Source organism: Chiloscyllium plagiosum, unplaced genomic scaffold (genome assembly GCF_037043375.1).
Source record: "Chiloscyllium plagiosum isolate Xiang-an unplaced genomic scaffold, Cpla_swu_hap1 HiC_scaffold_45, whole genome shotgun sequence".
NCBI lineage: Eukaryota > Metazoa > Chordata > Chondrichthyes > Orectolobiformes > Hemiscylliidae > Chiloscyllium > Chiloscyllium plagiosum.
In genome coordinates this window covers 39,196,240-39,220,998 of record NW_028270183.1, presented here as the reverse complement: position 1 = coordinate 39,220,998, position 24,759 = coordinate 39,196,240, and the positions used below count along the sequence as shown (strand labels likewise).

Sequence of the window (24,759 nt, the reverse complement as noted above, 5' to 3'; positions counted from 1 at the left end):
AAAGAGCAAGCACTATAGTTCTCTCATCAATGTCACAATGAAAGGATACACCAGCCCAGTGAACCAAGCCAGACCCAAATGGATTCTGCTTGTGAATCAGCACTAAGTCCTCCCTTTTCTCATCCCCTTCAATGCCTCCATCCCTCCAAAATCTGAAGAAGTTTCTGATCAGAGAAGGGTTTGCCATCCCTGGGAAGTAGCTAATATCCTACTCCCAAAGCCCATTATTTATCACACACAACGATACATGTTATTCAACCACAGGATGCATCATACAGCAAGAGTCACTGGATAACAATCAAAAGTAACAAACATCAGCTCATGTCCATTCCCTGAAGGTATGGAGAACAATCAACTGAAGCATGCCTGGCTAAGAATAGCAAATAATTCAGACCAGGGTTCTCATCAGACATCCTGTTGAACAGATAATTAACTTGATGGATATACTAAGGAAACCTGACAGAGCAACTACTTTTTGGGCGCTTGTGGGCATTTGCACAAGTATTAAACTATCCTTTCCCCACCAACCCCCAAATCAAACACCCCTGCCAAAAAAAATGAAATACTCTGCACTAAGCCACTAGTTTTGCAACATAATTACCTGACAGACCCAACATTGCCTGAGACAATCCCAACACCATCATTCAATAAAACTGTGTACCATTGAGTGCACACTAACAGGCTGAATTCATACAGCGCCTTTAACATCGTAAAACATCTCAACATATTTTCCCAGAGCTTATCAAGCAAAGTTTGACATTGAGACAAAAAGCAATGACCAAAAGCTTAACACAGGGGTACGTTAAATGGAGTATGTTAGAGGAAGAGGGAGATAGGCAAACAGTTAGAGGTTTGGGGAGGTTCACAGCTTACAGTCTTGGTGGCTGAAGATATGGTTAACAATGGATATATTAAAATTGGGGATACACCACAGGCCAGAATTGAAGGACTGCAGGTATCTTACAGGGTTATAAAGCTAGAGAGGGTTGAATAATAGGGGCAAAGCTATTTGGAATCAAGCATGAGAAATTCAAAAACGTTTGAAGACACTTCACAGAAGCTTGATCAGACAAAAACTTGACACTAGACTGATGGGTGTGAAGACACTCAGGGAGATCAGGCAAGCACTTAGTGACCTCCAACATGAGGTCACAAGAAGAGACTTTGGGGTTGTGAGCTTTAAGACAGCAAGCAATTGCTGCTGGAAAGCTCAGACTAAAAACCAACAGCTGCGAGGTCTTTTTATATTTTTGTCTTCATTCTCAATGATGCATGTAACCCAAAGGAGAGATCTTTCAGGCCTGATTTCTGTCACACAAGTAGCCCGTGAAAAATCAGATTGTTTAAAAAATATAAATTCTGAAGTTTAAACACTTCACTTCACTCTACGCCTCCCTACTGCCCAAATACCATCTTACCCCACCACACTGCTCTCTCAATTGTACACCCACCCATCTCTCTCTCTCTGGGTTCACAACAAGTTACAACTCAAAAGGTGGTCAGAGCTGGAAAACGTTTGGAAGCAGAGGTGAGCCTTAGCTCAACAGCTGAAAGCAAAGTTACCAATCACAAAGCAAAATTATATTTATTTTAAATTGCATTAAATAAAAACACAAAGCTTAGACAAACTTCCAAATACTGCAATTACCGTACTAGTAGTCATAGAATCATAGAATCCCTATATTGTGGAAACAGGCCATTCATGTCCACACTGCACCCCTCCCCTCTCCGAAAAGCATCCCACCCAGTCCTACCTCCTCCCCAATAATCCTGCATTCCCCAAGGCTAATTCACCTACCCTGCATATCGCTGGATGCTATGGGCAATTTAGCAAGGCCAATCCACCCAACCTGCATATCTTTGGACTGTGGGAGGAAACTGCAGCACCCGGAGGAAACCCATGCAGACACAGGGAGAATGTGTAAACTCCACACAGACAGTCACCAGAGGGTGGAATCAAACCCGGGTCCCTGGAGCTGTGAGGTAGCAGTGCTAACCACCGTGCCCCCTTAATGTGCCTTTTATACTAGGCATTTGTAATCACATGTAAAGAAGCTAAAGCAGCATCATTATTTTTGACAAAAGTCTAAAATATTTCTTCCTCTCACTTGGTTTTTCAGGTTCTGGTCTCATATCCAAATTAACCTCCCGTTATCATGGTGGCCTTGCCTTCACCTGCCAAGCTTTGGAATTCAGTGTCTCAACCTGACGCTGTCTCTCTCTTCCCCTTCAAGCTGGTTTTTGAAACCCACCTTCAAGACCATTCCTTACCTTCACCTCAACAGTGGTGAGAGCATGAATTTTACTGGCTCTTGAGGGAAAACTAGGAAGCATGGGGAAGCATTCTCTCCATCAAATGTCTGAAATTTCTCGTGAAGCCCCCTGGAACATCTATTGAAGACTTCATGGAAATGCAACTCGTGATTGGGTGACCTCAGTTTGCTATTGTAGTGTGGGTGACATACTTGCTCCCCACTTGCATCTTTATTCGGTTGCTGCTTTGTTTAAACCATATATTCTCAGAATTGAGACTGCCATGCTGTGTGGAACCAAAACACTTGTGTACTAACCTAATGCATTTTTGCATGCAGGTTTGTACTGATTTTGATTATATTGCACAAGTTTCCCTTCCTACACCCAAAGAAAATAATGCAGCATCTCGGTGATTGCAAATTCAGTCCTTAGGCCTCTCCTAACAATTCAAATGGTCATTTGCGGAGAGTCAGGTAAATTAAGTGGTTGAGATATGTAACAAATATTCCTGACCCATAAATCACACAGGAAGAGAGAACACAGTGACTTTCTACATTTTTCACTCAGAGATGGTTTGCCAAGCCATATTTCTAACTTGGCCTTGCTCTAAACATCCCAGAGAGATTTGCATTGCCAACCTCTTTCTTTATTAGGATATAAATTCATATCAGCACGATTACCAAGAAAGATAATATGATAACCACAAGACATGCTAAATAAAATTCTCTACCACTTACCATATTACCATTGCCTTTTAGGTTTTGTTTGGTACAAGTCACGAGGAACACTACGCTCAGCCATTACCTATGCGATGTTAATCGGTCAAATAAGGAAAACTCACTTGACATGGTTCAGTTTTTAATAATGTTTTCATGAGGCAAACAGATTTGATGCTCAGTCATTATTGTCATGGAATTTTATAGCACAGAAGGATGCAGTTAGCTTATCATGCCTATTCTAGCTCTTTGAAGGACCTTGCCATTTAGTTCCATTCTCCTGAGCATTTAAATCATCCTCTCTCTCATAAAAGCGGCAATAGATTCTGCTTCATCCACCATTCTGGTCAAAGTAAAATTCTGCTAACCTCTCTTCCCTCTGATTAGTAATTCACCAAAGAGTCAGTATACCTCTAATTTAATATCAAAACCCCTCATGATTTTGAGCAAGTCATTTCCTCACCTTCTTTGCTATAATGAAAAAAACAGTTTCTCTTACCTGCCTTCATAATGGGAACCTCTTAGCTCTCTCTTACCTTAAGAACTCTCCTTTGCACTCGCTCTGGTGTCTGGACATCTTTTTTAAAAGGCATCTAATTTTTTTTTATTCATTTATGGGATGTGGACATTCCTGGCTGGGCCAGCATTTATTGCCCGTTCCAGTTGCCCTTGGAGGTGGTGATAGTGGTGAGTTGCCTCCTTGAACTGCTGCAGTCCACCTGCTGTGGGTTGACCCTCAATGGCCTTAGGGAGGTAATTCCAGAATTTTGGTCCAGTGACAGTAAAGGAATGGCTATATATGTCAAAGTCAGGATGGTGAGTGGCTTGGAGAGGGAACTTGGTGGTGGTATTCCCTGTATCTGCTGCTCTTGTTCTTCTAGATGGAAGCAGTCGTGGCTTTGGAAGGTGTTGTCTGAGGATCTTTGGTGAATTTTTGCAGTGCATCTTGTCGATGGTACACACTACTGCTGCTGAGCGATGGTGGAGGCTTGTGGATGTCATGCCAACCAAGCGGGCTGCTTTGTCCAAAATGGTGTCAAGCTTCTTGAGTGTTGTTAGAGCTGCATGTATCCAGGTGAGTGGGGACAATTCCATCACACCGCTGACTTATGCATTGTAGGTGGTGGACATGCTTTGGGGAATCAGGAGGTGAGTTGCTCACCATAATATTCCTAGCCTCTGACCTGCTCTTGTAGCCACTGTGTTTATGTGGCAAGTACAGTTGAGTCTCTGATTAATGATAAACCCAAAGATATTGATAGTGGGGGATTCAGTGATGGTAACACCACTGAATGTCAAGGGGCAGTCATTAATTTGCCTCTTATTGGTGATGGTCATAGCCTTGCATTTATATGGTGTGAATGTTACTTGCCATTTATCAACCTAAGCCTGGATATTGTCCAGATTTTGTTGCATTGGAATATGGACTGCTTCAGTATCAGAAGAGCCATGAATGGTGCTGAACATTGCACAATCATCGGTGAACATTCTGAACTTATGGTGGAGGGAAGGTCATTGATGAAGCAGCTGAAGATGGTTGGGCCTAAGACACTACCCTGAGGAACTCCTGCGAGCTGTCCTGGAGCTGAAATAAGTAACTTCCAACAACCACAACCATCTTCCTTTGTGTCAGGTATGACTAACCAGCGAAGTTTGCCCCCTGACATCCACTGATTCTAGTTTTGCTGGGAGACAGAGACAATACTCTGTGTGGTCAAAACAGTAAGTTGTGGATGAAGACTTAACAAATACGTTGCATCAGTATTCACTGAGAAGGACATGGTGAATGGTGAGTTGCCAGAGAGGTATGGTGATATTCTGTTAAAACCCAGCATTGAGACTACAGCCTCCCATCAGAGTTTGTTGACGAGCAAGAGAGTTGGAAAGGGCGGATGCCTTTGGACAACTTTCTACCCATTGATTTAAATCTACATTCACCAACTGCAACATCCCGGAGGCTGGTGAGATTGGCTAACTTAGCTGATCAGAAGGGAAGGAATCAAGCAGAGGGATCTCCTGACTAGTTTTCCCCAGTTATCACTCAATATAGGGTCTTTGAGATCAGCTTTCAAACACTGACCAATTGGTGGCACTTTCGCCTCTGCATCGTGTGTTCAAGTTATACTCCAGAATGGTCTACCCTTGTTTCTAGATTCCGTTTGAATATAAAAGCAGCCATTACCAATTCAAACATTTTAGTTTACTTGGCTGCTACAATTATACTTTAGCCAACAATGGTTTCTGTATGCTTGCAGAATGTAAAACAGCCCCTAAAAGCACATGCATACCTAGACTATGAACTTTTACAGCTTTCAGCTCCACACAGTACTTACGGAGTTTAGCCAAGGCAATAAGAGAAGTGTTGACTGCCAGGGACAATTCAATTGGTAGCTCGGGAGGGACAACAGACGTTAAGATTAGTGTGCACTCCAAAAATAACTTGTAACGGTTTCTGTTCGGGTCCTTTGTACCTGCAAGCAAGAACACAAAAGGTCCAGATACGTACATGGTGAGTAGAATTCTTTGAAACAACTAAAGTGCTTCTCACTTATGCCAATCAGGAGATTTTAGTGACATCTACAATCGCCAGCTTGAGATCCAGAAAGATTGAGCATTAGCTTTAAAGTGCATACTTCTAACAAGGAGGAAGCATTAATTACCATGCAGCTCATTCATTAGAGCTCTTTACTATAGAAAATAAAGCAACATTGGATATTATAAATCGTTTTCACTGGAGAAAATATCAGAATGTACAGCATGATCTAATTATTATTAAACAGAGATAGCATCTGTCGTGTGATGGATGTTTCATATCTAAAAAGATCCCCATTTACAAGATGCTTGTATTTTTGAGGTCCTACTGTTTGGTCCAATTGTTCTAAAGCTGCCAATTAAACAATGATGTGTTAAACCATCTCTCAACTAACACAAAACTCTAGATTTTCCTTGCAACTAAATCTACTTTTTTGTTTCCTGAATTACAAACAGTTCACCCTATAGTTACAAAAATCTAGGATGCATCATCTCCTTTGCCAGTTTCTACTTCTCAGACTGGAATAACAACACAACCATCAGTGACAGGACACAGAATGAAAGGAGGCTACTCAATAAATAACACGAGAACGAACGGCATCACAGCATGTGTAGGAGACTGTACAGTGCATGGATTAAAACACAGAACTAACAGACATATCACATTTTAATTCAGATATATAGGTAGCATGTCTCACGCTAAGAGTTTAAGTCTCGCAGATTGCAGAGAGTTGGGGGTGGTGATGATAAAAATACTGTGTATATCACAATGTTTGCTAAGAAAAAGCACTAGCTATTTCGAACACACCATTTAGTCAATTAACCCTGCAGTGACCATTACAAAAACAATTTCAAAGAAATCACAGAAAATGTACAAGGCAGAAAGTGACATTCAGATTATCACATTTGTATTGGTCAATGAAGAGGTGTTGAGTCCATATGAGTCCTGCTGTATCTAGCCCAAGCCCTGCAGGGTTCCAGCTCAAGATAAACAGTGGACATTCAGCCAGCTGACCCTGGCTGGCCATTATGAGCACACCACTCAGCCAGCAAGGTACTGACTGGTGATTGAAAAGCAACTTTTGCCACTGTGGTTCCTTACTCTGAATAAAGGAACTCATCAGCAAAAGAAAAGAAAGGTGATCTCCATGTAAAATGTTTATAAAGATTTGATGTTCCCTAAAATACTTCAGATAAAACTGTTAACTTGAACACATTCACAATGAAAGCAAATGTCTCAAATAATTTCTGTACTTATTGACTACAGGCAAAACAGGAAGAGTGAGATTTATATGCAAATTAGCTATTCCTGCAGAAGTCCAACTGCCAGACCAGGCATTGGATATAAACTGGTGTTTTGGCACAATGATTTTAAATTATTATTTTATAAATTAAAATTTATAAATATTTTCCAAGTTTCTTTTCCCTCAAGAGAGTCATCAGTAAGATATATTCTTACACCTTTCTCATGTGACAAGTACATGCTGTCATTACACTCAAATCAAACCATGGAGATTTACGCCAATTTAGAGACCTGTGGCCCTTTTCCTTCCATGATACAATGTGGATTATTTTACCATTTCAGAATTAGCAGCCCTCTCACTTCCTATGCGTTTGCCAATCCCCTGTTCTCCTAACGGCTTCACGAATAGGTACAGCTCTGCAATTCATTCTGCGAGTTCCCCCTCAGTGGGTGCTAAACATTGACCATATCCCATTAGGGTGTACTGCTTCAGTACTCTACTAAGCCAGTTTAACCTGAACCAGAATAAGACCAGCAAATTAGCGAGTGAGGGGGGAGTGGTTTGTTAGTGGGAGTTTAAATTAATTTGGCAGGGGGAGGAGATACTGAGTGCACGTACAATAGGGGGTAATGTGCAAACAAATATAGGTAAAATCCACCACTGGAAGACACAGTCAAGTTAAAGCAGAAGGAAGCATGGCAAGGCTGCAAGGCATTTATTTTAAATTCTAGGAGTCTTGCAGATAAGACAGATGAATTGAGGTAGCTGATTAACAAATGGGGGCATGATATTATAAACACAGTCAGGGAGAGACAGATAGATATGAATGAAAATCTCAGATGTATAAAAATAAAAACAGTCATAGCAGTAATTCCCCAAAATTAACTGGGGAACTGAAAGGATGAAATGCAAATGTCTTAAGATATGTCCAGGAGAGTTTTTTTAAGCCAACACATAGCAAGTCCTACTTTTAGGGAACAAAGTCAAGCATGTGGTAGATGTGACAGTGGGGAACATTTCGGTGACTGTGACCATAATGCAGTCATATTTAAGGTAAATATGGATAAGGACAAAGATGGATCAGAAATAAAGTTTCAAGTTGATGTCATTTCCTGCTCTTTTTCTCACAGGATGATAAATGGGATCCAAATCAATGTGTTTGTTGATAGAGTTCCAGTTGGAGTGCCATACTTCCGAAGATCCTCACGAACGTCTCAGTTTGGCTTGTCCTAGGATGGATGTGTTGTCCCAGTCAAAGTGGAGTCCTTCCTCATCTTTATGCGAAGATACTAGCGAGAGTGGGTCATGTCTTTTTGTGGCTAGTTTTCTGCCTGTTTGTCCAATGTAGTGTTTGTCACAGTTCTTGCAAGGTAATTTGTAAGTGGCATTAATTTTGTTTGTCGTCTGTATAGGGTCTTTCAAGTTCATTAGCTGCTGTTTTAGTGCGTTGGTGGGTTTGTGGGCTACCATGATGTCAAGAGGTCTGAGTAGTCTGGCAGTCAGTTCTGAGATGTCTTTGATATAGGAGAGAGTGGCTCGAGTTTCTGGAGGCATTTTTTTTCAGCCACCCAAACAAGCAGACACACTAAAACAGCAGCTAATGAATTTTAAAGACCTCATACAGACAAGAAGCAAAACTAATTGTCATTGCAATTACATGAACATCAACTAGCCACAAAAAGACATGACCCATTCTCACTAGTATCTTTACATACAGATGAGGAAGGACACCATTTCGACTGGGACATCCATCCTAGGACAAGCCAAACTGCCCAGACTCACGAGAATCTCGAGAAGCATGGCACTCCAAACTGGAACTCTATCAATAAACACATGGACTAGGATCCCAATTACCACCCCTGAGAAAAAGAGCAGGAAATGACATCACCAATCCAAGGAAACTGAAACACATAAATAAAAAGTGGGCCAGACCATCAGTGCTTCACTGGAGACTCACTGATGATGTTACCTAGTATAGTGACGAAACGTTTGAAAATGAACCGTCCAGCTCAGTGAGCAAACTTACATCCAGAACCTCAACCTGAGCAAAACATCTTCTCAAAACTCACTAACATTAATTTACAAATCTGTGGCTACAATAGGAGTGCTGAGGACAAGAGGAAAACTAATGTGGTACTGTTAATCAAGAAGGGTGTTAGGGATAAACCAGGAAACTACAGACCGATGAATCTAATATTAGTGATAGGGAAACTAAAAAACTTCTGATAGACAATTAAACTCTACAGAGAGGCAAGGATTAAAAAAAGGTAGCTGGCATGGCTTTGTCGGAGGGTTGGAGATCATAATTTTGATTGCATTTATCAAGCGTTAACAATGTGTGTAGTTGAGGGTAGTGCAGTGTACATTTATTTTATTAGGGCTTGCAACAAGGTCTCATAAGACAGTCTGGTTACGGATCTAAGAACCAATGGGATCCACAACAATTTGGCAAATGTTGGCTTCATGGCAGGAAGCAGAGGGTGACAGTACAATTGTATTAATGTGAATGGAGCCGGAGTTGAGTAGCAGACCACAGAGTTCAGTGCTAGGTCCCTTACTGCGTGCAGTTATATTAATGATCTAGACATGAACACAGGAGATATCATCTGGAAATTCACACAACACAAAAATTGCCTGAGTCAATGGGACAAAATAGACCGATTGGTCAAAGGGCTGCATACTGGCACCAGTCGCTAAGAGTTGATAGGGAGAAACATTTCTTCTTCAGACAGCTGTCAATCACCAAAGGTGAAGAGTTTGAAGGTAAAGAGCAGAATGTTTATGGGCCAAGAACTAGAAAGTGGGACTAGTGTAGATTTAGACTTTTTTTTTGTCAGCGCAGACTGAATAGGCCAAAGGGCCTCTTCTGTATGGTACGATTCTTGGATTCATTGTTTTGGGGAAAGTTGAGGAAATTTTGTTTCCCCACACAGAGGGCAATGTTTATCTTGAGCTCACTGCCTAAAAGAGGTGGTTGAGACAGGAATATTGAAGATCCTAAAGAATTTAGCTGAGCATCTGAAACCCCATCACATATAAGTCTATGGGCTAAGTGCTGGAAAATGCAATTAGAATAAATCGATGCTTGTTGGCTTGCGTGGACATGATGGACAAAAGTTTTCCCATGCTGTGAAAACTCATGATTCTAAAAACAAATATATAGTTCAAAGCACAGGAAATTGGTCTCCTCCTTGACGACCACCAAACCTCCTCTTGTAGTGAAGGCAATTCCTTAGTCAGGTACAATTTTTACTTCTTTCCCTCCCTTGTGCATTTATGGCAGCACAATGGCACAGTGGTTAGCACTGCTGCCTCACAGCGCCAGGGTCCCAGGTTTGATTCCAGCCTTGGGCAAGTGTGTGGAGTCTGCACATTCTCCTAGTGTCTGAGTGGGTTTCCTTCAGGTGCTCCCGTTTCCTCCCACAGTCCAAAGATGTACGGGTCAGGTGAACTGGCCATGTTAAATTGCCCATAGTGTTAGGTGCATTAGTCAGAAGGAAATGGGTCTGGGTGGGTTACTCTTCGGAAAATCGGTGTGGACTGGTTGGGCCGGAGGGCCTGTCTCCACACTGTAGGGAATCTAATCTAATCAATCTAATCTATAACATCCTCCCCTTTCACAAGGTAGGGAAGTATTTGACTTCCACTAAGAATGGTAATGGTAAATAGTGACTAGCTCTGGATTCATGCTTCAACAGCCTTCCTGAATCTGCAATGCAAAGTAAAAATAAGTATTTGGAGCTTACCTTCAACCCAGACATATACAGCTGCTGCAATAGCAAAGATGAGAAGGAAAAGGATGAAAATGAATGTCTCCAGATTATTGGCTGTAACCCGTTTGACTCCAAACAGGATTGTTCGCAGCAATTTGCCCTGGAAGTTTTAAAGCAAAATTCAATTATTAACAAAAGCAAGATTTGTGTTTTCCTTGCACGCTCTTCCAGTTTTCTGCACTAAGAACCTATTTCTTGGTTCATTCCACGGATGATCAACATTTGGGCAATCTATAATACACATATTTGTATTTATATAACTTCACACAGAGGGGGAGAGGATATACATGAGATAAAAATCAAACAGTCACACAGACAGGCAAAGATTATAGCTGTGGACGACAGCAAAAGCACAAGTTGGGCAAAGTGGAGGAAGAGCGAGGGGAAAGGGGTCACAGATCAGGCACATACAGCACACCAGAGATCAAGATTGAGGAAAAGTGAGGTGGGGGCTGGATTTAGGGAAGGAAGCAGGTGACAAGTCATTTGAAAGAAAGAAAAATAAAGCAGAAAAAGTGCTCAGCTGTCCTTAAAGACTTGCCAGCAGACACTGTATGATTCATCTCAATGGGTACCTGAGCAGGGACATAAATGCAAAAGAGGGACAGACAAGCAGGCACAACGACCCTTTCCACAGCGCACTGCCTGGACACATTCAAGGCCACTTTGTCAAGCCTCACAGCAGGCCTAGGAGAAGGCCCTTTAACCTGTTTGCTCTTCTCTGTACTGGATACTCATTAATCAAGAGTGTGGAGCTGAAGTATAGTCAAGGGCAGTAAAGCAGGTCAATGATTAGAGTCAAGAGTGTGGTGTTAGAAAAGCACAGCAAGGTCAGGCAGCATCAGAGGAGCAGAAGAATCGATGTTTCGGGCATAAGCCCTTCATCAAGATGATTAGCACTGCTGCCTTTCAGTGCCAGGGACCTGGATTCAATTTCAGCCTTGGCTGTATGTGGAGTTTACATGCTGTCCCCATGCCCAAGTGGGTTTCTGTCGAGTGTTCTGGTTTCTTCCGACTGTCCAAAGATGTGCCAGTTTGGTGGACTGACCATGCTAAAATGCCCCGTAATGTCTGGGTATGCGCAGGCTAGGTGGACTAGCCATAGGAGATGTAGGTTACAGGGATAGGGTGGGTCTGGGTGGAATGCTTTATGCAGGGTCAGTGTGGACTAGATGGGTCAAATGGCCCCTTTTTGCACTGTAAGGATTCTATGAAAAAGTTAGCAGCAGCCTGTTCAAACAGCAAAAGAGGGACTGCAGTTGAAAACGCTAAATGTAGAAAACTGTTTCACAAAAACTATATATGGCCTGACATCTTGTGAACTAACAACTTATTGTTGCATGGCACTGCTGCACTATATGTTGGCAGTTTTTTTTAATTGCTTCACTAACAATGAATTACTTGAAGCACAGTCACTCTATAGGGACAAGAACTCATGTTACACAGCGTAAGCAAGGCCACCAAACAATGAGATGAAGCAGCATTTTGTATACTGCTTTGACGGTGTTCATTGAGGGAAAGATATTGGGTAGGACTCCCTGCTCCTTCTAAATCTGGCTGAGCAACTAGTTTTGATTTAAGAAATGGGATATAGATGGTATTTCAGCAGATGTACATTTCTTATGCATATACAGAAAAACTGCACAAAAGATAAACAAATAAAATCAACCTCAGTAACATACTCATTAATAATAAAATAACAACTAGCCATTTGCAAGGTTCAGTAGTCATTCAGAAGGATTCAAAACTAAGTTTTCCAATACATCAAGCTTAGAGGAAATTCGATAATTAGACTAACATATGATGACATAATTCAAATCCTTTGAGATTGGAAATTTCTACACTCATGTTACTTAGGCAGTTTGCACCATAAATTTTAAAATGTTCTGAAACAGAGGTCTATCAGACGTGCAACATAAACTCCTTCCCTCTCCACAGATACTACCAGATCTTGTTTTTATTTAAAATTTCCAGCATCCAAAGTATTTTACTGTTATTATTGGATATAAATTGTCACACTGCAATAAACTTTTGCATCTCCTCCTTCAGGCACTACAGATCTCAACTGGAGAAGAGAATATAATCACAACCACAGGCTTACACTGGTGATTCCTAATATAAATGGACACAATGAATTCATAACCAAAACTGTGACAGGGAATGGATACAAATGAGAGATTTTATTGGAGAAAGGTTGCTGACTGCTTGCACTACCATTGAGAATTCAGGATAAAATAAGCAGGAAGCTTGAAATATCAAAAACTAAAATGCCTTATCAAATATCTAAGATCTCAAAGTGCTCAACATTCAATTAATTATTTTCAATAGGTGTCAGCCAGTTTACACACAAATTCTTAGAAACTATACGTGAGACAAAGATATTCCACAAAATCTCGTTTTAGTGGTCTTTTTTGAGGAGGAAGAACAGCAAATCCCTTGCTATTCTTCTGGCAGCAGCTTGTTCTTTTATTTTCAGCTGAGCAAGCAGGGCAGGCCAGGTTTGAAGTCCCACCAGACATCTGGGATACCCTTAGGAGCACCGGAGTGTCAACAAAAATGATGTACATGTCTCTTGGGTGCAACTCAAACTATTATTTCTAGACCTAGATAATACTGCCAAACACTGTAGGTGTTAGTTGACAGTAGGCTGAATATTTCAGTGTACCGAACTCACTTCCTATATAATCTGTAAGCATTCATCTTTCACAAATTTACAAAGAACTAGGAACAGCACAGCACAGCAACAAACCTTCCGGCATATCAAGACTGCACCAACATATTATGCCTTTCTAAACCAAAAACCTTTTTTGCCTCTCAGTGGTCCACACCCTCTATTCCCTATCTATTCATGTATCTATCAAGATGCCTCTTAAGGAGCAAGTGAGAACGCAGATGCTGGAGATCAGAGTCAAGAGTGCAGTGCTGCAAAAGCACAACAGGTCAGGCAGCATCTGAGGATCAAGAGAATCGACATTTCCTGAAGGGCTTATGCCCAAAACGTCAATTCTCCTGCTCCTCGGATGCTGCCTGACCAAGATGCCTCTGAAACACAGCTATTGTATCCACCTCCATCACCTCCTCTGGCAGCACATTCCAGGCACTTACCACTCTGTGGGGAAAAATACTTGCCTCCCTTATCTCCTTTAAACTTACCCCTTTTTACCTTAAACTTATGCCCCCTTGTAATTGACATTTCGACCTGGGGCAAGACTCCAAATATCCATTCTATCTTGCCTCTCATAGAATTTTATGAAACTATCAGGCCACCTTTCATTTTCTGACTTTTAAGTGAAAACAAACCATGTTTGTCCAATGTCTCCTCAAATCAGGTAACATCCTGGTTAATTGTTTCTGTACCCTCTCCAATGCCTCCACATCCTTCTTGCAGTGTGGTGACCAGAATTTTACACGATATTCCAAATATGGGTTAACTAATGTTCAACATGACTTGCCAATTTATATACTCTATGCCCCAACCAATGAAGGCAAATGGTGATATGCCTTCTTGACCACCTTATCCACTTGTGTTGCCAATTTCAGTGAACTGTGAACCTGTACACCTGGATTCTCTGTATGTTGATGCTACTAAGGGTTCTGTTACTTACTGTATACTTGCCCTCTGCATTAGATCTTCCAAAATGCATCACTTCACATTTGTCCAGATTAAACGCCATCTGCCAATACTCCACACACTTCTCCAGTCGAGGAGAGCCAGGAGGGGGCACGAGAAAGGCTTGGCAGAACGGATTAGGGAGAACACAAAGGCATTTTACACTTATGTGAGGAATAAGAGAATGGTCAAAGAAAGAGTAGGGCCGATCAGGGATAGCATAGGGAATATGTGTGTGGAGTCTGAGGTGGTAGGGGAAGCCCTAAATGAGTTTTTTGCTTCTGTCTTTAAGAACAAACAAACTTTGTAGTGAATGAAACCTTTGAAGAGCAGGTGTGCATGGATGTGCTGAAAATTTTGTCAAACATGAAGATTGACAAGTCGCCAGGCCCGGACCAGATTTGTCTTCGGCTGCTTTGGGAAACGAGAAATGCAACTGCTTCGCCACTTGCAAAGATCTTTGCATCCTCGCTCTCCACTGGAGTCGTACGGAGGACTGGAGACAGGCAAATGTAATTCCTCTCTTCAAGAAAGGAAATAGGAAAATCCCCAGCAATTAAGTCTCACGTCTGTTGTCTGCAAGGTGTTAGAAAGAATTCTGAGGAATAGGATTTATGACCATCTGGAAGAGCATGGCTTGATTAAATGCAGTCAACACGGCTTTGTGAGGGGCAGGTCATGCCTCACAAACCTTATCAAGTTCTTTGAGGATGTGACTAGAAAAGTTGATGAGGGTCGAGCTGTGGATGTGGTGTGTTTATGGACTTCAGCAAGGCATTTGATAAGGTTCCCCATGGTAGGCTCATTCAGAAGGTCAGGAGGAATGGGATACAGGGGAACTTAGCTGTCTGGATACAGAATTGGCTGGCCAACAGAAGAGAGCGAGTGGTAGAAGAAGGAAAATATTCTGCCTGAAAGTCTGTGGTGAGTGGTGTTCCACAGTTATCTGTCCTTGGGCCTCTACTATTTGTAATTTTTATTAATGACTCGGATGAGGGGATCGAAGGATGGGTCAGCAAGTTTGCAGACGACACAAAAGTTGGAGGTGTCGTTGACAGTACAGAGGGCTGTTGTCGGCTGCAGCGGAATATTGACAGGATGCAGAGATGGGCTGAGAGGTGGCAGATGGAGTTCAACCTGGATAAATGCGAGGTGATGCATTTTGGAAGGTCAAATTTGAAAGCTGAGTACAGGATTAAGGATAGGATTCTTGACAGTGTGGAGGAACAGAGGGATCTTGGTGTGCAGGTACATAGATCCTTTAAAATGGCCACCCAAGTGGACAGGGTTGTTAAGAAAGCATATGGTGTTTTGGCTTTCATTAACAGGGGGATTGAGTTTAAGAGTCATGAGATCTTGTTGCAGCTCTATAAAACTTTGGTTAGACCGCACTTGGAATACTGCGTCCAGTTCTGGTTGCCCTATTATAGGAAAGATATGGATGCTTTGGAGAGGGTTCAGAGGAGGTTTACCAGGATGCTGCCTGGACTGGAGGGCTTATCTTATGAAGAGAGGTTGACTGAGCTCGGACTTTTTTCATTGGAGAAAAAGAGGAAGAGAGGGGATCTAATTGAGGTATACAAGATAATGGGAGGCATAGATAGAATCGATAGCCAGAGACTATTTCCCAGGGCAGAAATGACTAACACGAGGGGTCATAGCTTTAAGCTGGTTGGAGGAAAGTATAGAGGGGATGTCAGAGGCGGGTTCTTTACACAGAGAGTTGTGAGAGCATGGAATGCGTTGCCAGCAGCAGTTGTGGAGGCAGGGTCATTGGGGACATTTAAGAGACTACTGGACATGCATATGGTCACAGAAATTTGAGGGTACATACATGAGGATCAGTGGTCGGCACAACATTGTGGGCTGAAGGGCCTGTTCTGTGCTGTACTGTTCTATGTTTTATTTATATCCTGCTGTATCCTCTGGCAACCCTCTTCACTAATTGCAGCTCCCCCTGTCGCTGCATCATCTGTAAAATTACTAATCAAACCACCTACACTCTCCTTCAAATCATTTACATATATATTACAAACAGGGGCCCCAGCACTAATCCCTGCAGAACAACACTGGTTACAGAATACCAGTCAGTCAGAAAAACAACCTTCCACAGCTATTCTCTAGCTTCTTTGACAAAGTTCTCCACCCATCTTACCAGCTCACTGTGGAACCAATGTAACTTTCACCTCTTTCTATCAGCCTGTCATGAGGGGCCTTGTTAAATTCATATAGATAACTTCAACTGCCCTGCTCTCAATTATCTTTGTCACTTCCTCAAAACACTTAATCAAGTTTGAGGAACATGACCTCCCTACACAAAGCTGTGCTGCCTACAGCTAATAAGTCATATTTTTCCAAACGTGAGTAAATCCTATCTCTAACAACCTTCCACGATAACTTGCTGACCACTGAAGCTCACCAACCCGTAATCATTCCTGTCGTCCTTCTCAAAAAAAACGGCTATGTACAGTCCTCTGGAACCTCTCCTGTGACTAAAAAGGATAAAAAGACCTTGTACAAGGCCCCGGCAATTTCCTCAACTGCCTTCCTCAATATTCTGGGATAGATTTCATCAGGTCCTGGGGACTTGTATACTTGAATGTTTTCCAAGACACCTAACAGTTTTTTCATATTGACAAGCGCCAGAATATCAACTGATGCAAAGTATTTGTTAAGGACCTCATCCATTTCATCCAATCCACACATAAATTCCCTCCTTTATCCTGGAGAGGATGTACCCTTTGCCTAGCTAATCTCTAACTCCTATTATATACTTAAAAATTATTGCTGTTGTCGCTGATATATTTTTGTCTGTTCTTCTTTTAGGTTTGAAGTAAATGTTTCCATTACCAAGAATACATGAAGTAGCATAATTAAATCACTATACCTCACTCTGCTGTGCAATGGGTTGGCAGTGTTGAACTATATAGGCGGTCCCTGATTTACGAATGTCCAACTGATGAACGAGGTCCCATATTAATATTGATTTTAAAGATGTAACATGTGAATGAACTGCTATTTTATATTGCACTGCATTGTATAGAATTGTGTTCTGACTTGCGTACAAATCAGCTTGTGCATGTACTCAAGAATAGAATCAATTTGTAACCCAGGGACTCCCGGTGTCTGGGCCTGGCATTTCCATCCAGATAACAAATGCAAGCTGGGTGGAATCAGAGTGGTTTAAAACAGTGTAGCTATGTTCTCCTGTACAACAGTAATCCAGTGCTGAACAGCTAACAAGCGGTAAATTGAATTCACTGGTCTGGTTTGCCATTGTTGCTGAACTTTTGCACGGAAACCTGAGACGTAACTTCACTGATCAAAATTGCAGCAGTCTCAGCCACATTATGATTCTCTGTCATAATGCTGTGGCCAGTTCAACAATTCTCTCCTAATCTGACTGTGCATGGTGATCTACTCACCTGAGAAGTATTAAAACCAGTTCTCAGGACATAGGCAACACACCCACTATCCACAGCTGGGGAAATAATCACAAGGACAGGAATGTTAGTGGTGCAAATGGCATTTTTTGACTGAGGCAGTTAAAATATACAAGCCAAAAAGATCAACACAAAAGAAAAAAATTCTCATGCAAGTTGGAAAATACAAAGTTCTTCAAAATTTTAAACATTTGTCCAAATCCTGATACTGCACTATAATTGCAAAACATGTTTATATGAAACAACTGCATTAATCCAGCTGAATGGACAGAACTGCAATGTTATGAGGGGGTTTAGTTTTGCCTTATAAGGAAGGATGGTTTAACCTGAAGATCATCATGCGGCAAATGAGGGGAGTGGTTGAGAGGGACAGTCCTTCAAAAGGGACATTGACAGGAAGCAGAGCTGGACTGAGAAGTGGTAGATGGAGTTCAACCTGGAAAAGTGTGAAATGATTCATTTTGGAAGGTTGAATTTGAATGCAGAGTACAGGGTTAAAGGCAGGAGTCTTGGTAGTGTGGAGGAACAGTAGGATCTTAGGGTCCATGTCCATAGATCCATCAATGTTGCCACCTAAGTTGATAGGATTGTTAAGAAGGCATATGGTGTGTTAGCTTTCATTAGTAGGAGGATTTAGTTTAAGAACTTTAAAGTTATGCTGCAGTTCTATAAAGCTCTGGTTAGACAACACTTGGAATATTGTGTTCAGTTCTGGTTGCCTCATTATAGGAAGCAAGTGGAAGCTTTAGAGAGGGTGCAGAGGAGATGTACCAGATGCTGCTGGACTGGAGGGCATGTGTTATGAAAAATAGTTGAGAGCTCAGGCTTTTCTCATTGGAGGGAAGAAAGATGAGAGGTTACTTGATAGAGGTGTACAAGATGAAAGAAAGGCATAGATAGGGTGGATAGCCAGAGACTTTTTCCCAGAACAGAAATGGCTATCATGAGGGAGCATAATTTTAAGGTGATTGGAGGAAGATTTAGGGGAGATGTCAGAGGTAGGTTCTTTACACAGAGTGGTGAGTGTGTGAAATGCACCGTCAACAGTGGCAGTAGAATCAGCCACATTGGGAACATTTAAGCAACCCTTGAATAGGCACATGGATGACAGTACAACGAAGGGTAAGTAGGTTAGTCTAATCTTCGAGTAGGATAAAAGGTTGGAACAACACTGAGGGCCGAAGGGCCTGTACTGGGCTGTATGGTTCTATGATCTTAACTCTTATGTCAGAGGATAAACAAATATTACAGGAGTGGGGAACCTGCGGCCTTCTAGGCCCATTGTGTGCGGCCTTTTGAATGAATCCAAATTTTGCAGAACAAATCTTTTATTTTTTATTAATATGTTTTTTTCCGTCCTTTATTATTTTTATTTTTATCTTAAAATGAATGTATTTAAAATACCAGTGAGTAAAAGAAAATTCAACAAAATAATCCTCACAGACTGACTGCCACAATTAAAAAAATGTGAATTTTGAAGAATATATAATTGAAGTTTTTTGGATGTGGTTTTATTAGATTACAACTAACATAATACAGCCTTCCAACATGAAAAGGTTCCCCACTTCTATATTAAACTATTACTTTCCCCCTGCTTAAAAGAAGTTAATGCACAATATTTTCTACCAACCTAACCCAGATTGATAACTGTCTCAGTGACTCACATCAACAAACTATCTCTGGGAGTAGCAGATTTATTTATTTGAAAACGAAATTACTAGATGAACTCAGGTGAAGGAGGGAAGGTTACTTGAAACAAAAAATAGAAAACTTATCAAAATTCTAAACAAATGTCAAAAAGTACCATTGACTGAGGATTAGGGTAAACAAAGCAATAGGTGTGCTCGAGGCCAATGGTCTGGATTATTTTTATTGGAGCTATTGCAGAGTGACAGGTACAGAAAATTCAACAAAATAATCCTCAGACTGACTGCACACCAATGAAAGCTAATCCATTGAACTGTGCAATGGGGTAATGGTGTCGATTAAAAACCTGGAACCTAAAATAGCTGACCAATATTTTGAGCTTTTCAGAAGCAAAGAACATTGTAAATGCAATTTTGATTGATTTTTGACATCTGTTCCATTGCTTCAGTTACAGAAATACAGATGTCAATTTTGTTTTGAAACAACCCCAATCAATTGTGCAGAATGCCAAAAACTCTCAAAGTCTTCATTAATTCTATTTTATTCCTATGAAAAACAAACCTGGTTTAAGTCTAATAACTGTAGTATTCTATCTATTTTCTGTCTCTCTCACTCAGCACAGAGTGCTTTACTTTGTAGTTCATTGGACAGCAACTCATTTACTAGTTTCCAATTTACAATTTGAGGAACGGATAAAGGAGACTGGGTAATTTTTCTCTTGCTCAACAAGAGGCACCACTGTCTAAACACTGGCATTTTAGGAGATAAGTTGTAGGACAATCATTTTTGTAACGTAATAAAACTGGATCGGGGAAAAACTCAAGCCAACCACATTAAAATAAAAATGTGCCCCAAACTGAAATACACACAGCCCAAAATCTACACCAGATGATAATATATTAAAATTACAGCACTGGTTTAAAAGAAAAGTGATGCAGTTATGGTGATAGAAGATACATCAATCGTTGTTACTGTACTTACGTTTGAGTCCTGCACTGGTTTTCTGTGGTGGAGAATGTTGAACTACTTTGGTTCCGCCAAATATTACATGCAGTTTTGAATCTGCCTGCAAGTCCAATGTGTGATTTGGGTTAACATCTTCTATCGGTTCCTGCAACAAACAATGCAGTGAAGATCTTAGTTTCCCAATCTCCCATATTTCTCAATATGGAGATTGAGGAATCAACAGGTCCTGTCTTGGTTACGAGTTAGGTCAGATGTCTCAGAGCAGAGGAGTCAATAGCTTAGCTTATTGCAAGAAGAGCTTGTTGTGCTTTGAGATATCCATAACTACAAATGTTTCCTGTTCCAAGATACTGAGGAAATACTCTTCCGTCCAAACACCCCCAACCTAAAAAGGTGAGTATATTAAGTATCACTTGACATAACTGCTAATATAGGAACAGAAGTGATCCAGCCACATTATACTCAATAATCAACCCTCAGCACTCTTCTAATGTGTGTTGTCCATTCAGATAAATAGCAGCTCTAATATAGTTAAAGCACCACAAGCTTACAGGAATAACTACCCAACAGAATTTGGCCAGAATGCTCTTTGGAGGGTTGGTGTGAACTTGATGAACCGAATGGTCTCTTCCATACTGTAGGGAATCTGTGAGTGTTGATATTAGGCTAACACACTTAAATTAAATATAGCTTGATTACCATAAGGGCCCATACACCCAAATTAAACTAGTAGCATGTAATTAGTGCACGCACAATTTATAAGTGGTAAATGCTAATTCCCATTACATCAGTACATTCAGTTTTTTTTCAGATTACAAAAAATCAGATATTGCTCTCAGACGATCATTCTCCCTAATACTGTTACTTCATGCCATACCTTCATCTGGGGGACAGACTCCCCAGTCAGCATTGCTTCATCTACAATGCAGCGACCTCTGAGCAGCAAAACATCACAGGGAACCAGATTCTCATGAGGTGATCGACCTAGCCAGAAACAATAGAGCTATGACTTGCAGCTGGATTATAATGGGCAGTATATTGCCAAAACATAAGTTTTTTAAAAAATCTTCACGTTTATACAATGCCTCTTACAGACATTTAAATTCTTTTAAACATTGTAGTCATGGTTAGAACATGGGAAACGTGACAGCCAATTTATGTATAGCATAGCATGGTCTCAGAAAAGATATGTGAAATTGATCAGATGGTTGGTATTGGTCGAGGGATAAATATTATCCAAGAGACTGGCGCAAAGTTCCTTGGAGTGGTGTTCTTGAAAGATATATAATTAGCCAGGAGAATGGCACAAAATTCCTTGCCTATTTTATTTTTATTAGCTTTGGTTTGCATCTGTGAACAGAGTTGAGAGCTGAAGGTGACATTTGGACTGTGAGCAACAGCTTGTATTTTTTTTTAAAAAAGGGAGAATAAACTAACTGTTATTTGTTTATGAGGCAGTGGCCTGGACGTTAACTGTAGGTGGACTCTTGTTCAAAGAATGCTCTTTAGACATTTCAGGCATTTGAATGACAACAGGGGACTCACAGGGAGACCAGCTTAACAAATAGAATCCAAAACTTGAACTGGTTTTTGAAATGTGTTTAAATCAGAAGGATTTTGGTTCTTACTGATACAGGACAGAGGTTTGATTGTTCTCTGGTTGTCCCCCCATTATCAACTTATTGAAAGTTCAGAGAATAGAATCTGTTATAAGAATTTAATGAATGAGCCTACTGGAAGCTACCTTCATGCATTGGTGTCATCAGAAACCAAGCAAGATACAATCCCATCTGTCTGTGAGATTACAGATCATGGAAACAACTAAAGTGAACTGACCAGTTACATCTCGCTTCTATTTGTTTTGATTTATCCCTTAACTATGTTTGTGATAATAGGGGTTAAAATCAAAGAAGATGGGTTTTATAGACATTAGTTAGTTTAACTTTGCTCTGCTAAAGCTACTGTATTATCAGTAAATTGTTAAATCTGTTGTTTAAGCTGTAGACATGGTGTCTGGTATCAATTATTCAAAGTCTGGTGAGGAACTACTGGGTTCAGTTGTTAGAGTCATTGTGCATTTTTGCTCTGTTACAAATACAGAGATAGGGAGACTGATTTGATTTGGCTGTCTGTCTCTATGTTAGAACAATATAGCTTTATAAAACTGTCTACATACCCTGGAATTTAGAGAAAGCACTGTCAATCAAGGAAACACAAGTTATATCACTTAAACCTAACGTTTTGAGATTAAATTTGTCTGCATGACATGGAAAAATAAGAGAGGTCACAAGATCATATTAACACTTGAAGCAAGAGATTGGGTAGCGGCGAGAGGCCACTCAAATTTAGGTTGACATGGCCATTGGTTGCAGTGTCTTCAGCTGTCCAGGTTTCAAGCTCAGTATTGTAAGTTTGTCCATAAAGCACTCTATCTTACCACTAATTTGAGCACCTTTCTGGAAGTCACCACGCTTAAATGATCTTCTTAAACTCTCTCTTGGAGCTTGGCATCATTTTAATCCAATAACATCCCTAAAGTGTTTTGGTTTCTAAAACCAATGTAAGCAATAACTGCTTTGGAACATAAAGTAGTCATTCACATGCTATGACAAGCAAAACTCTAGCACATCCGTTCAACATTCATTGAACAACAGGTCGAGTGTCAGTGACTCTGAAGCTGCCAGAGAGAGTTCTTTAACAGGTGGTCAATTTCAGTTCCATAGGTGCAGCACACAACTGCTCAATCACAAATTTAATAGTTTTCATGGTGGTGCTGGTGGGTGGGGGAGGGTCATTGGAGTGATATGGAGTAATCCCCACAATCTCCATCACTGGAATGACTCAGGAGGGATGCATCCACACAAACTGACAGTCAGTTTTACAAAGTAAATAAAGCAGAAGTGAGGAATTAAATAAAACTCCTGTTTAAAATAAGATTTTGTAAATAGGGGAACAGCAGGCCCATAGATGTGCCATCTCCTTTCATGACATAAACAAATACCTATTGAAACAATGTCACCAGGAATGAGCTCGTCACTTGAGATTTGCCTCCACTTCCTGTTCCTGTAGACCTAGAAAAAGTCCAGGAGCAAAGTCAAACTCATTTAGTGGTAAACACATCACCTTGCATGACATGCACACAAACCCCACTGGACACACTTTTATTAACCTACTGTCAAGTAACATCCTTGATAAACAAGCTATGACATCCCTGCCAGAGTTTCCTTCATATTCACTAAATATAAACTTATTTGCAACCCAACAATTTTTGCTATATTCTTTGGTGATAATGCAGGTATTCTGCTGTATCAATACAGGAATTTTCAAGGTGACAGAAGCTATTTTTAATGTTGGTGCTGCTATTGATATCTAAACTGCATCATGTAATTGCTCTTGATAACTAATGCCATGTCATTTATACATGGTCAGTGGCACACATCACCCTGTAATAAAAATAAATTATACCTCCTTAATGACTCTTTAACTGAGGGGAAGGGCTGCTCTATATCCACCCTGTTTATGCCTCTTAATCTTATACACCTCTCAACCTTCTCAGCTCTAAAATAAAAAATGCCAGAAATCATCTTGGTCAAATTTCTCTGAGCCTTCCAAAAATTCAATCAAATTTGCTAGGCATGACCTCCCTCTGAGAAGGCTATGCTGACTATCCATGATCAAATCTTGTCTCTTCAAGGGAAAATTAGTTCTCGCCTTCAGAAATTTCTCCAACAGGTTTCTTACCACTGATGCGAGATTCATTGGTTGATAGTTTTCTGATCTGTCTCCTCCACACTTCTTGCTATGCAGAACATTAGCTGCCTTCCAGTCCTCTAGCACCTTTCTTGTGGCCAGACAGACATGAAACATTTGGGACAGAACCGCTTTTATTTCCTCCTTAATTTCCCAAAACATCCCGGGATACAACTCACCCAGGTCTGGGTATATCTCCATTTTTAATCCCGTCAAATAGCTCCTCACTCCCAATGTCAATCTGCTCGAGACTCAACAGTACCTCTTCCCAAATTCTGAACCTACGTGCTCCTTCGAGCAAGTGTTGTGAAACTTGAAAGGGTACAAGGATGTTGCCGGGGATGGAGAATTTGAGCGATAGGGAGAGGCCAAATAGGCTGTTTTCCCTGGACTGTCGACGGCTCAGGGGTGACCTTTTAGAGATTTATAAAATCATGAGGGGAATGGACAAGGTCTTTTCCCTGGGATGGGGCGCCCAGAACTAGAAAGCATGGGTTTAGGTTGAGAGGGGAAAAAAATTTAAAAAGGACCCAAGGTGCAACTTTCTCATGCAGAGGATGGTGAGTGTATGGAATAAGCTGCCAAAGGAAGTGGTGGAAGCAGGTTCATTTACAACATTTAAAAGGCATCTGGATGGATAACTGAATAGGAAGGGTTGAGACGGATATGGGCCGAGTGTGAGCAAACGGGACTAGATTAGGTTAGGATACCTGGTCAGCGTGGACGAGTTGGACCGAAGGGTCTGTTTCTCTGCTGTATATCTCGGACTATGAAGATGGATATGAAGTACACATTTAACACCCCACCTCTGACTTCACACACAGG

The 24,759-nt window shown here is 41.0% G+C and overlaps 1 protein-coding gene across 1 annotated transcript in view; it reads right to left on the bottom strand.

Moving 5' to 3' along the window:
- The window catches only part of atp13a1 (ATPase 13A1), a 144,605-nt gene that overhangs the window by 97,547 nt on the left and 22,299 nt on the right, over positions 1 to 24,759 (bottom strand). The window contains exons 6-11 of the mRNA XM_087983349.1: positions 23,186 to 23,255; positions 21,062 to 21,168; positions 20,200 to 20,329; positions 17,554 to 17,609; positions 10,492 to 10,618; positions 5,303 to 5,440 (exon numbers count right to left, since the gene is read on the bottom strand). Coding sequence (XP_087839475.1) covers positions 5,303 to 5,440; positions 10,492 to 10,618; positions 17,554 to 17,609; positions 20,200 to 20,329; positions 21,062 to 21,168; positions 23,186 to 23,255 — 628 coding nt within the window. The remainder of the gene's footprint in view (positions 1 to 5,302; positions 5,441 to 10,491; positions 10,619 to 17,553; positions 17,610 to 20,199; positions 20,330 to 21,061; positions 21,169 to 23,185; positions 23,256 to 24,759) is intronic.